The 13,838-nt window shown below is 39.2% G+C and overlaps 1 protein-coding gene and 1 pseudogene across 1 annotated transcript in view; one reads left to right on the top strand and one right to left on the bottom strand.

Moving 5' to 3' along the window:
• Nucleotides 1-13,838, bottom strand: part of RBBP8 (retinoblastoma binding protein 8) — a 99,881-nt gene that overhangs the window by 24,994 nt on the left and 61,049 nt on the right. Inside the window, exons 9-13 of the mRNA XM_006901064.1 lie at nt 13,491-13,603; nt 11,148-12,039; nt 10,936-11,065; nt 3,885-3,973; nt 3,056-3,170 (exon numbers count right to left, since the gene is read on the bottom strand). Of these exons, the coding sequence (XP_006901126.1) occupies nt 3,056-3,170; nt 3,885-3,973; nt 10,936-11,065; nt 11,148-12,039; nt 13,491-13,603 (1,339 nt within the window). The remainder of the gene's footprint in view (nt 1-3,055; nt 3,171-3,884; nt 3,974-10,935; nt 11,066-11,147; nt 12,040-13,490; nt 13,604-13,838) is intronic.
• LOC102861172 lies at nt 5,407-6,533 on the top strand (annotated as a pseudogene).

The raw sequence follows: 13,838 nt of genomic DNA, 5'->3' as shown, positions 1-13,838 counted from the left end.
TGGCGCAGGATAGAGCAGGGTTTAGAGCTGTTGTGCATAGGGTCGCTATGAGTCGGAAACGACTCGATGGCACATAACAACAACAACAACAACATTTTTAAAATGGGATGCTTAAAATTCTGTTTATCCCATTTGTGGGGAAAAAAAACCCAAAATTTAAACAATTTGAAAACTTATTCTTCAATGGTCAGACAGGAAATATTTTCTACTTATGGGGTCAGAGTCTTTGCATTATAGGGTGTAAGCAGCAAAATATAAAATTGTACTGCACAAGGTAATATGCACACAATGAGTTGTTGTTAGGTGCCACTGAGTGGAGCACGATTCATAGTGACCTTCTAAACAAAAGATCTGAACCCTGTTCTATCCTGTGCCATCCTCACACACACGAGCCCATTGCAGCAATCACAGTCTCAATCCACCTAATTGAAGAGTCTTCCTCTCCTTTGCTGATGCTCCACCTTTCCCAGCATCATGTCCTTTAAGGAACAGCCCCTCCCAGCAACATGCCCAAAGTATGTGAGGTGAACCCTCATCATTCCTGCCTCCAAAGAACACTCTGGCTGAATCCTCTTCAAGACGTATCTGTTCATTCTCTTGGCCATCTAGAAGATGTTTACTGCTCTTCTCTAACACCACAGCTCAAAGGCGTCAATTCTTTTTCTGTCAACATTATTCGCTGTCCTGCTCTCAGATGCATAGCTAGTAAGTGGAAAGAACATGGCCTGAATCAGATAGACCTTAGTCCTCAAACTGACATCATTACTCCTCAATTAATTTGGGGAAACCCCTAACTGCAGATTTTCCTAGTGCAACGCATCTCCTTATTTCCTGACTATCGGTGTCACGGGAGTTAATTGTGGATCCAAGCAAGATGAAGCCATTGACAGTTTCAATCTCTTCTCTATCCATCAAGACCACTGCCTATTAGTCCAGTGGTAAGAATCTTTGTTTACCTGATACTGAGATGGAAACCATACGGAAGGCTGCATTTCTTGATCTTCCGCAACAAGTTCTTAAAGTTCTCCTCAATTTCAGAAAGCAAGGTTATGTTATCTGCATAACGCAGGTTACTGAAGACTCTCCCTTCAATCCTGATGCCATACTCTTCTTCACAGAATCAAGCTTCTACAATAATTTGCTCAGCATACAGAATGAATAGTTATGGAGAGTGAAGACAACCCTGGTTCATTCCTTTCCCAATTCCAAACCATGTAGTGCTCAGTTCACACCAAATCGTCCTGACTGGACCACATGAGCTCAATTAAGTGCTCTGGGATTCCTATTTTCAATTTCAGCCACAACTTGTATGATCTACACAGCAAAATGCCTTTGCATAGTCAATAAAAGCATAAATACACATGCTTCTGGTGTTATTTTCAGCCAATATGGCACCAGCAATGACACCTTTGGTGCCATGGCCTCTTCTAAATCCTGCTTGAACTTCTGTTAGCTCCCTATCGATGTACTGTTCTAGACATTTTTGAATAATCTTTAGCAGCATTTTGCTTGCATGTGATAGTAATGGTATTGTTCGATAGTTTCCACATTCAGTTGGATCACCTTTCCTGGGAATGTGAACAATCTGTTGGCCAGATAGCTATCCTCCAAATTTCCTGGCATAGACTGATGAGCGCATCCAAGGCTGCATTTTTTAGCTGACATTAGTCAACTAGTATCTCACTGATTCCTGGGGCCTTATTTTTTTGCCAATGCCTTCAATACAGCTTCTACTTCCTCCTTCATTACCATCATCTCTTCCTCTAGAACTTCCTGAAATTTTTTAGTGTCAATCAATTTTCCCTGGTACAGTGATTTTGTGTATTCCCTCTACCTTCTTTTGATATTTTCTGGGTCATGCAATATATTGTCCATAGCATCTTTCCATATTGCTGACAAGAGGATTAAAATTTTTCAGTTCTTTTCGCTTGAATCATGTAGAACAAGTTCTTCCCTTTTTATTCTCCAATTCCAGCTCTCTGCACATTCCACTATAATACTTGGCTCTGTCCTCCCAAGCTGCCCTTTGAAATCATCTGTTTAGTTCTTGCACTTCCACATGTTTGCCTTTTGTTTTGGCTTCTTGACAATCCAGGCAATCTTTACAGTTTCCTTTCACATCCATTTTGGTTTTTTCTTTCTCCTCCATTTTTATAATGACCTTTTACTTTCTTAATGGATGATATCCATGTTATCATTCCACAATGCATCTGGTTTTTGATCACTGGTGTTCAATGCCTCAAATCTACTATTAAGATGATCTTGAAATTCAGATGGAACTGATTCACGAGGATATCATGGTTCCTGTGGACATATTTTAATTTTTTCAGCCTCAATTTGAATTTGCATATGAGTAACTGATGATCTGAACCACAGTCTGCTCCTGGCCTAGTTTTGACTGCTGATACTGAGCTTCTCCAATGATTTCTTCCACAAGTGTCATAGTGATTCCTATGCAGTCCATAAGGCGAGATGCATGTATAAAGTTGCTGTTCGTGTCTTTTAAAAATAGCTATTTGCAATGAATAAATCATTATAAATATAAATTCAATCCTTCTATTTCCAGCCTCATTTCTTATCATCAAGCCTATATTTTTCAACTACTATTCATTCCTTCTTCACTGTTTCCAACTTTTGCGCGTCAATTTCAGACTGCAAGATTTGGTAAAAATTCTTAATTTTTTCCTCTTTGGCTCTAGATGTAGGAGCATATATTTGAGTAATAATCGTGTTAACGAGTCTTTCTTGTACGCATATGGATATTATCCTATAACGCACTACACTGTATTCCAGGATAGAATGTAAAATTGACTTTTTGACTATGAATGCACAATATGCACTATGAATACACAGTGAGTATGCCAATGAAAAGGCATTTGAGTTCTTTCTGAAACAAAAATTATTAAGTTAAATATTTTTCTAAAATGTTGAAATATTTTATTAAAATTGAGCTACTGTAGGCTATTGGTAAGGAGTTGTGCTACGAGCTCAAAGGCAAATGGTTCTAATATAAACTTTCCTCTACATTATTATTAAAATAAAATTAAATTCTTACCTGGGCTTTTTTCACCTTTCTGCTCTTGCTTCTTCTTTAAAAGCATAGTTTCACTGACCAATGTACAGTCCATGTCCACAGTCTCTTCACCTCCTAATTTTGACTGACTGCCATCCTGAACAAATGAAGAAACAAAAATCTTTACAGTCTTATACTATTTTTTATATATTAAGAACAGATACAAACTTTGATTTTATTGTCTGCAAAACATTTTAGTTTTATAATAAAACATCGGCCCTCAATCCTAGGACAAGAACTGCTCCTAAGGAAAGGGATGTTATCGACCCCTGAACTCCCTTTCATCTCCAATCTGCTTCATAGTAATTAACTTAATGCACACTAAGAACCACAATTTAATACATTACATTAGATTTCTCAATGAGTACATATTGGTCAGGTAACTCTTACATACAGTCAATAATAGGCTGCCGAGTGAAAACAAGTATCTCAAACAAAATATAAAATAAATGCAAGCAAAAAAATAACTTCTACTATGGGTTTAAAGTTTAAAAAAGTACTTAAACAGTCAACTTGGAAAATGTTTTTCTTGATGGTACATTACTTTGATAAATAAAAATTATTTAAAATACATGAAGAACATTTTATACTATTTTAAAATTAATTTGCTTGAGTCAACAATGTTATCTTTTCAAAAATACCATAAACTTGAAAGAAGAAACATTTTTATTTCTTTGGTTTTTCTGAAGAGATTAATAAAAATTTTAGAGATACGAGATTATCTCAATGTGTAAGATCTGACCAGGAGAGGTGATTAAGAACTCAACAGGATTAAGAACCAAATGGACTTTAGTTTTACTGTTCAACTTACTTTGGCATCTATTACTGTAATACCCATTTTATATTGAGAAAGGTCTGCTTCTGGATCCACACTCCACTGGATATTTTCAAAGGATACATCTTATACAAGAAGAAAAAAAATGATAAAATGAAAACTGTTTTCTCAAATTCTTATCACTTTAAAACACTGCTGTTGTTGTTAAATGCCATCAAGTCAATTACGACTCACAGCAACCTTATGAACAAGGGATCTGAACCCTGCCCTGTCCTGTGCCATCCTGACCATCTCTGACATACCTGAGCCCACCATTATCATCACTGTCAATCCATTTTGTTGAAGGTCTTCCCTGCCCATTTTTCCCAGCATGATGTCCTTTCCCAAGGACTGGCCCCTCCTACCAACATGACAAAGTACATGGGATGAAGTTTTACTATCCTTGCTCCCAAGGAGCATTATGGCTGCACCTTTTCCAAGACACATTTGTTTGTCCTTTTGGCAATCTATGGTATATTCAACATCTTAACTCAAAGGCATTGATTCTTCTTCTGTCACCCTAATCCATTATCTAACTTTTAAGTTGTACACAATCAGAGGCACCTTAGTCTTCAAATTGACATCATTGCTTTTCACTTTCAAAAGCTCCCCAAGATTGGATATTCCCGACGCAATATGTTTTTTGATATATTTCCTGGCTGTTGATACCAAGGGTTTTGATTGTGGATCCATCTATCATGATGTGGTTTATTGATCTGTGGCAAGGATCTGTGTTTTCCAGATGTTGAGATAGAATTCACATTGAAGATTATAGTCTTTTATCCTTATGCAGCAAGCACTTCAAGTCTTACTTTCAGCAAGCAAGGTTATGCTCATATAGCACAGGTTGCTGATGAGTCTTCCTCTGATCCTGATGCCACATTTTTCTTCACAGAGTACAGTTTTGAAAATTATTTGTTCTGCACACAGACTGAACAGGTACAGAGAAATGTTACAACTCTGATGCACACTTTCTTAACTCAAACTATGCAATATCCCCTTGCTTTGTTTGGCCAACAGCTTCTTGGTCTAGGTATACTACGAGCACAATTAAGTTTTCTGGTATTCCTATTCATCTCAGTGTCTGACATAATTTGTTATGATTTACAAAGTCAAAAGCCTTTGCCCAGCCAAAAAACATAATACATCTTTCTGGTATTTCTGACTTCAGCCAAGATCCATCTACCATCAGCAATAATATCTGATGTTGCAGCTGCTTCTAAAGGTTGAACATGTACTGCACTATTGTAGCCAATTTTGTATCTTCAGTGAGAATTTACTTGCTTTTAATATTAACAACATTGTGCAGTAATTTTCACATTCTGTTGGATCACCTTTTTGAGGAATGGGAACAAACAGGCGTACAAACAATCTAGGACTCAGAAAATAGGAGAAAATGTATTTTTTTTAGTATCCTTTTAAAAACTGGTTTGTACAGACGACACCTCGTCCACCCCGGAGCAGAGGCCCCTTTGCACAGTCACCGCCGCTGGTTCACACCTGCCACCCCCAGCTCACCATGGATGATGTTATCACTGCGCTCATGGTCGACAACGGCTGCGGCATGTGCAAGGCCGGCTTTGCGGGCGACGATGCCCCCCGGGCTGTCTTCCCCTCCATCGTGGGGCACCCTCGGCACCAGGGCGTGATGGTGGGCACGGGCCAGAAGGACTCCTACGTGGGGGACAAAGCCCAGAGCAAGAGAGGCATCCTGACCCTCAAGTACCCCATCGAGCACAGCATTGTCACCAACTGGGACGATATGGAGAAGATCTGGCACCACACCTTCTACAACAAGCTGTGTGTGGCCCCCAAAGAGCACCCTGTGCTGCTGACGGAGGCCCCCTTGAACCCCAAGGCTAACCGGGAGAAGATGACCCAGATCATGTTCGAGACTTTCAACACCCCTGCCATGAACGTCACCATCCAGGCAGTGCTGTCCCTGTATGCCTCTGGCCGAACCACTGGCATTGTGATGGATTCCGGCGATGGGGTCACCCACACTGTACCCATCGATGAGGGGTACACCCTCCCTCATGCCATCCTGCGTCTGGACCTGGCTGGCTGGGACCTGACAGACTACCTCATGAATATCCTCACAGAGCGAGGCTACAGCTTCACCACCACGGCTGAGCAGGAAATTGTGCGTGACATCAAGGAGAAACTCTGTTACGCTGCCCTGGACTTCGAGCAGGAGATGGCCATGGCGGCTTCCTCTTCCTCCTTGGAGAAGAGCTACGAGCTGCCCGATGGGCAGGTCATCACCATCGGCAATGAGCGTTTCCACTGCCCTGAGGCACTCTTCCAGCCCTCCTTCCTGGGCATGGAGTCTTGTGGCATCCATGAAACTACCTTCAACTCCATCATGAAGTGTGATGTTGACATCCGCAAGGACCTCTACGCCAACACAGTGCTGTCTGGCGGGACCACCATGTACCCAGGCATTGCCGACAGGATGCAGAAGAGATCTCAGCACTGGCCCCCAGCACGATGAAGATCAAGATCATCACTCCCCCTGAGTGTAAATACTCTGCGTGGATCGGCGGCTCCATCTTGGCCTCCCTGTCCACCTTCCAGCAGATGTGGATCAGCAAGCAGGAGTACCATGAGTCTGGCCCCTCCATCGTCCACCGCAAATGCTTCTAGGTGGACTGTTTAGTTGCGTTACACCCTTTCTTGATAAAAAAACCTAACTTGCTCAGAAAAAAGAAACAAAGGATGAGAATTGGCATGGCTTTATTTGTTACTTTTTTGTTTCTTTTTTAAATTTTTTTAATTTTTTTTTTTTTTTTTGCGCTTGACTCAGGATTTAAAAACTGGAAAGGTGAGGGGGACAGCAGTTGGTGTGGAGCAAGAATCCCCCCAGTTCTCCAATGTGGCCCAGGACTTTGATTGTACATTGTTCTCTTTTTTTAAAAACAGTCATTCCAAATAATCAACATGGCAATGTGACAGGAAGCTCCTGCCTTTCCAGAAGCCTCTCCCTTCCCCTAAGCAGAAGAGCCCCATCCCTCACCGGGTCCATGCATGGACAGGGGTGGCAGGGAGCATTGCTTTTATGTAAATTATACCTTATCCAGGTTTTTTTTTTGTTAAAAAAATCTTCCGCCTTAATACTTGTTCTTTAGTTTTTGTCTTTTTTTCCAATAGTCAGCCATCAGTGGCCCTACTTTTTTGGGGCCCTTGCCCTTTCCCTCAACTCTAGAAATATGAAGGCTTTTGGTCTCCCTGGGGTGGCTGAGATGTGGAGGCAGCCAGGGCTTTACCTGTACACTGACTTGAGACCAGCTGAATAAAAGTGCACACCTTAAAAAGTGAAAAAAACAAAAAAACCCAAAAAACCCCTGGTTTGTATACAGTAATTTGTATACACTGTATTTCATTCAAGTACACTGTTTCGTAGCATCATTCCTATGCATTGTATTTTATAATTACTGATCAATGTCTATTATTACCCTGTCTTTTTGCATCCCCACTGAATCCTTTCTATTCCTTTACCCCTCCATCTGCCCACTAAATCCTGCTATTCTAGTGATTTCCACCCTCACCAACTTTCTGCCTCCTGTTCTGTTCTCCTTTTGAACATTTACTAACACACCTTTCGACATACTAGTTTTCCTTCTGTTTTTACAATAATGGATATGCAATAAAATTATGCTGATTTATCTTTATGAGACTGAATTAGTTCATTAATAACAAAATAAATAAAAAGGTATAGGCAATAAAAAAGGGAAGAAATTTATGTAAAATATGTATGTGTTAAAGGAACTGCATAAAGAAGATATAAAAGTCTCTTCAGAACTCTCAAGCCCATTTCTGCAGAGTCAGAACCAACTATAGCTGACCCTCCTTGCAGGTCTCGAAGGTGGTAACATCTCATTGGAGGAGATTATCTATTTTTCCCCCATGGAGTTGCTGGTGGATCTGAAACACTAGAGAGACAGTGTTAGCAGCAAAACTCCCTATGAACTATGCCAACAGAGCTCCCTTTAACAAATAAGTTATGCTGCCAATGCAAAGGCACGTGGTTTGAATCTATCAGCTGATCCATGGGAGAGAGCTGGGCAATCTCTGTGCAATTTACAGCCTCTGAAAACCAGCTGAAAGGTCAGCTTTGAGTCAGTTCCAAGTCAATAACACATAAGAACATAAAAGAGTAGATTAAGCAAGTAATCAGACAAGTGCAAGGACAGAGAGAACAAACATGTATGTTTTTCAGGGAATTTGGGATTAGGAACTGAGAAAAAAGACTTTTCCCAGTTTGAAAGTGAGACAAAGAACTTGAAAAGAGGGAGCATGCCTTCCCTTAGAGCCAAAACCTAGAATTTATACTTGTAACCTCCTGGTAGAGCTTGGATGGTTAAGCGGTAAGGAACTGCATTCCAACACAAAGGTATGTCGTTTGAATCTACCAGTGGCTCTGCATGAGAAAGACTGGACTATCAACTTCCATGTGATTTACTACCTGTGAACACATGCTGGAAAACAACAACAACAAGCCTCCTGGTAAGGAGCTGTACTGTCAACCTGAAGGCACACAGTTCAAATCCACCAGGTTCTTGGACTAGAAAAACATGGATAAACTCCCCCTATGTGATTTACTGCCTCTGGAAACTAGCTAGAGTGTCTGCTATGGGTAGGTTATGACCACACGGTACATAACAAAAACAACAAACTGAGACATTTCTGTTCATTTAAGTCACCCACTTATGTTGTTTCTGTTACAGTACCACTAGATAACGAAGACCATAAAGACCAAGGCAGCCTAATAATAAGAAGCTGTACTGGAATTCTAAAGGCATTTGGTTTGAATGCACTAGTTGCTCCTCGAGAGAAGAATGGGAAACCTCATGTGTGATTTAATGCCTCTGAAAACCCACTGAAGGGTCATCTATGGGCCGGTTCTGACTTGATGCCACACAACATAGAGGGGGTTTTGTTAGTGGAGTTGCACTGCTAAAGGCTGCACATCTCTGGTGGTTTGAATCCCTCAGTGGCTCATCTGGAGAAGATGGGCTGTCTCCTCTGGTTATGATTTACAGCCTCAGAAACCTCATCATCACTAAGTCAGACATGATGTGGCAGCAGTGAGCTCAAGATCCACTTTGCTGTTTTTCTACAGTAACTAAAAGTAGATGAATATCTACAAGGACTGGGGAGAGAAAAATGGAGTTACTGAGTGATGAAACATTTTAACTTAAGGCTCTAGTAAAAGATACACAATCCTGTAAGTATGCTAAATCCACGAACTGTATACTGTAATACATGAGATTTAGGGTATGTGAATTTTATCTCCACCAAAAAGGATTTTTAAAATGTTAATGGTATAAAATTTCTGCAAGAGTTTATAATGTTACAATACATAAAAGCTACACAAACTTTAGAAACAGAACATAAAATGGTATGATATTAACTATAAGTATTTTGTGAAAGGTTAAGTATGTATAAAGATAAATAGGTATAATATTATCCTAGAGTAATCTCCCACTCACACTGCTGTCAAGTCAGAACTGAAACATAGATTACCTCCCAATGGGTTTTCAGGGACTATAAACTGTACAGGTGAAAAATGCTCAATTTTCTACCATGGTACAGCTGGTGGATTTGAACTGCCTCCCATTGGGTTGTCAGTGCACGTCCCTATCCACTAGGCCACCAGAAATCATGGAGGTAAAAAAGAAAAAAAATAATTCCGAAATTAAGGAACACCTTAAAAATGAAGACTAAAATCTCTGTTGAAAGAAGCTAACACATGTATTCTGGAAAAGGAGAAAATAAGTATTGAACAAACAACCAATTTGACAATGAAGAATAAAAGCAAAAATACTATGACTATATACAGTACATATAATACTATAATACAAATAGGTATGTCTTGGAGAAGGTGTAGCCAGACTGCTCCTTAGAGGCAAGGTCATGTAGTTAGGCAAAGCTATTCTTTGGAAAGGGACATCATACTTGGAAAGTTAATGGAATAAAAGGAGTAGCTGGTAGATTAGAGAACTACATGCCTTTAAGACTGCAGTATAGCTTCTTAGCACTAGGCTACCAGAGCTCCCTATAGCATATATAGTACTTTTGCATTTATTCTTCATTGGGGAGAAATATATATATATATATATTGTTGTTGCATATCATCAGGTCAGAAGTGACCCATAGCTGACCCTCCAGAAGATTTTCACAGGCAGTTAAACGCTAAAGGAGGAGACAGACCATCCTTGTCCTGTGGAGAAGCTAGCAGTCTCAAAGCCCGTGCCTTTGGAATTGCAGTGCAGTTTTTCACCACTCATTTCTATAAACAAATATATATAAATAAATATATTGTTCTTTCTGTGTACTGCTGAGTCAGAACCAATCCATAGCTGACCTTTCGATAGGTTTTCAGAGGCAGTAAATTTCATGGGATGAGACTGCCCATCTTTCTCTCACAGAACAGCATGTGCTTTTGAACTGTGGGTCTTTAGGACTGCAGGACAGCTTCTTATCACTAAGCCATCATGACTCAAAAAAATACAAATACATACACACTACTGAGGGGCAAACAAAGATTATAAACAAGAAATTTTAAAACTTACATATATGCATGTGTTTCTAGATATATGTGTAAGGGAAAAGGATAGTACGAGGAAAAGAAAAATAATTATAGATATATGTGTAAGGGAAAAGGATAGTACGAGGAAAAGAAAAATAATTAGGTGATGTTTTCTTCTTAATTTTAAAAGCCTTTCTAACAATAATATATAGAAATGGAAAATAAACAATTGTACATAATTTCCCTGTAATAGTAGCTTTTAAAAGATCTCAATTCATTTTTCTAAAAGCACAAAGGTAGGAAAACACAGGTAAAATGATATCAAGGAGAACCATCCTTAAAACACAGAAACATGCAGAAGAAGTAAGACCTCTCTGCTTCATGCCAAAAAGCCCAAATGCTTGTCTGTCAGATACTATTATAAAAAGCCCAAAATAAAACAAAAATCCAACCCAGCCTAAGAATATAAACAATAGCTGAAAAGCTATTAAGGAACGAGAGTTGTACTATACACACCTTGACTGCTTTGTAGGGACTTTGTTTTCGCAATTCTACATGGATTTAACTGAAGCACTGATGTCAGTTCACAGGATCCTTGGGTTGACCTGGTTTTCACTTTTATTGGCTCATGAGACGTGGTAGCAACCTAAAAGAAAACGAATTTTCAGCATCTAGATGAAATCACAGATGGTATTTTAGTAAAAAGTCCTTGGACATCTAACACAAACCTTAATGTCATCAAGAAGTTTCTCTGATTCCAAACTTTCACGTGGCCGTGGAGGGATTTTGAAGACAGGGTTTTCTTCTTTTATTTGAAGTGGTGTTTTACTATCTGGAGATGATTTACCGAAGGCCCGGAGGACGCTGTCCTGTAAACAGGGGTCCTCTAAGGACTCTCTGGCTAGCACACAGCTCCCATTCACAGCCTTACGATTCCAGGAAGAACTCTTTGGAATGGGTTTCAAAGTTTCATGAAAAGTCATTTGCCTCAACTTGTTTTTAGAGATCTCATTTCCTTGGCTTTTCTCTTGACGTTGAGTAGCTGAAAACCGGTCAGACAGATCCAGAGGTTTATCCATCACATAGTCCCCACTGACAGCTGAAACATTATCCTTAGGAAAAGGAAAAGCATTTTCTTTATCAAAAGCAGCTTTGGGGCAGCTTACTTCATGTTCACTTTCTTCCTCCGTTTTCTTCCTTTTGGGTGTTCTGCTTCCCAGTGGTTTCAATGGCATTAAATGTTTATCAGTCACAGCATCTTTAATGTGATCATTACTATCCTGTGCATCCATGGATTCACTTACACTTTTATTTACAAGCATCTGTTTATTAGAACTTGACTGGCCAATGATTATGTTCATTTTAGACCCAAGATTCTGATGTGTGAAAAGGCCACTATCTTCAGACTTTGGTCTTGTTTTTTCTGGTCTAGAATTAGAAGTGTTGCCAAAAGGGGCTATTTTAAGCTGTTTTCTTTTCCCTACCTCCAGTAAAGAAGAGGATAAACTTGTATTCACACCTAAGCTATTTTTCACATTAGGAGTGGCTCCAAATACAGGCGATGATGCCCGAATGGTCAATTCTTCTTGGGGAGGAGTCTTTGAAACAGCATCTGAAAATCTAAATACACAAGAGTGATAAAATGAAGAGACAAAGAAGGGGAAATTTGGGGATCTTATCTATGTACTAGAGGTAGAAGAATAACTAAAATTTACAATAGGATGTAGTTCTAGGTTTGGGCTGACCAAAACAAAAGGAAAAAAGATACAGGAAATCTGTGAAATCCATGATATTCCTGTTCTAAAATTTTTCCTTGATAATGTACGTAACTTCACTATATAAGAAAATCATATAACAAATTTCACCAGGGAATAAAATATTTTCGTCATGAAATCTTTGTCCTAGAAACAAAACTCTTACATTAAAAAAATGAAGATAAATTAAGATCCAGCCTGCATCTAATAAAGAAACAGTGTGGAGAACACTAGGCTTAAACCTGAGAATGTGGTCTGGGTAAGAGTTCTAGCTCTCATCCAGAAAGCAGGAAAGGAAGAAATGGTAAACCCAGGGAGGGTAAAGGAAGAGTGCCGTCAGCAAGGCCACTAATGTCATGAAACAAATGTTAGGCCAGGAGGAATAAGAAATCAAAAAAATGCAAAAGCCTTACCCACCTGGCTGAACCATAAACCACAATATAATGTCCCTCCCTCTCTTCCCCCTCCCTGAAGGGCCTGCTATAAAAACCCTCCTGAATACACCCAGATCGCAACTTCCTCAGCCTGCATTTCCAGACCAAGGAACCTCGCCTGGGAGCTCCCTTATTAAAGCTGCTTTTAAGCTTCCTTTCTCTCTGGTCCCTTTCTTGAGTTCTTGGCCTTATTTATAGTGCAAAGACCTAACAACAAAATGTGCACGTATCATTGAATGAGAAATTAATTTGCTGTTTAAAGTTTTTTTAAAAGGGCTGTATAGCCTTATACTAACATTTATCCTTCAAGAGGTACATTTCTGTCATTTGAAAGCAAACACACACACACACACACACACACACACACACACACACACAGTAGTAATAACTACCTCAGTGAGTTACTGTGATTATTGATTAAATGTAATAAACGTGTTTGTTAAAGGCATTATAAAAGAGCAAAAACTTCTTTCAAACAGCACACCACTATATAAATATATTTTAGATAATGGATGCTCTGGTATCACTAAAAAGGAGAAGTTTTACATGGTTGGAAATTGACCTAAATTATTCAGTCTCATTTTGTAAAATATCCATATTTTTATACATATTTTGGAAATAAAGTCCCAGAAAGGATGACGTGCTCTTTATATGAAAGAGCAAAATGACTGGAAAGATTTAAGTACTGCCTGACAGAAACATCTAAACATAATATCCACTAACGCTGCTGTAATGCAAAAATACCCTTCAATCAGGCACAGGTTAGGGAAAGGATTTTATAAATATAGTGAGAATAACACACTGTACATTTAACTATATAAATACACTGTAATAAGATCTCACTAATAGCTTATAAAAAGAGCTACTATAAAGCCCCAATTACCTTACAGCATTGCTGCTATTTCTTTTAGATGCCTCAAAAAGCTGTATTTTCTCATCTCCTTCTAGAGAGTGGTAGAGCTCATCACCAAGAGGGCTCATGGGACCTTGAGATTCCTTCAGTAAGAAAGATACATAGTGGAATATTACTTAACTATATGGAATATATATAGTAGAATACTATTTAACTATAAATAAAGGACAAAATAGTGCTACATGGTATGATACAGATGAACCTTGAAAACATTATGCTAACTGGGAAAATACAGATACAAAAGATCATCACAGCCAAGGCTTGTGGGCAACAGCAGAGCTGGGCGTCGTGGATAAAGTGGAGCTGTTCATAAAGTGG

The sequence above is a fragment of the Elephantulus edwardii genome, unplaced genomic scaffold, assembly GCF_000299155.1.
Source record: "Elephantulus edwardii isolate Elephantulus edwardi_28Jun2011 unplaced genomic scaffold, EleEdw1.0 scaffold00307, whole genome shotgun sequence".
Lineage (NCBI taxonomy): Eukaryota > Metazoa > Chordata > Mammalia > Macroscelidea > Macroscelididae > Elephantulus > Elephantulus edwardii.
The sequence above is the reverse complement of the archived record's forward strand: the minus strand, read 5'-3'. Positions and strand labels throughout refer to the sequence as shown.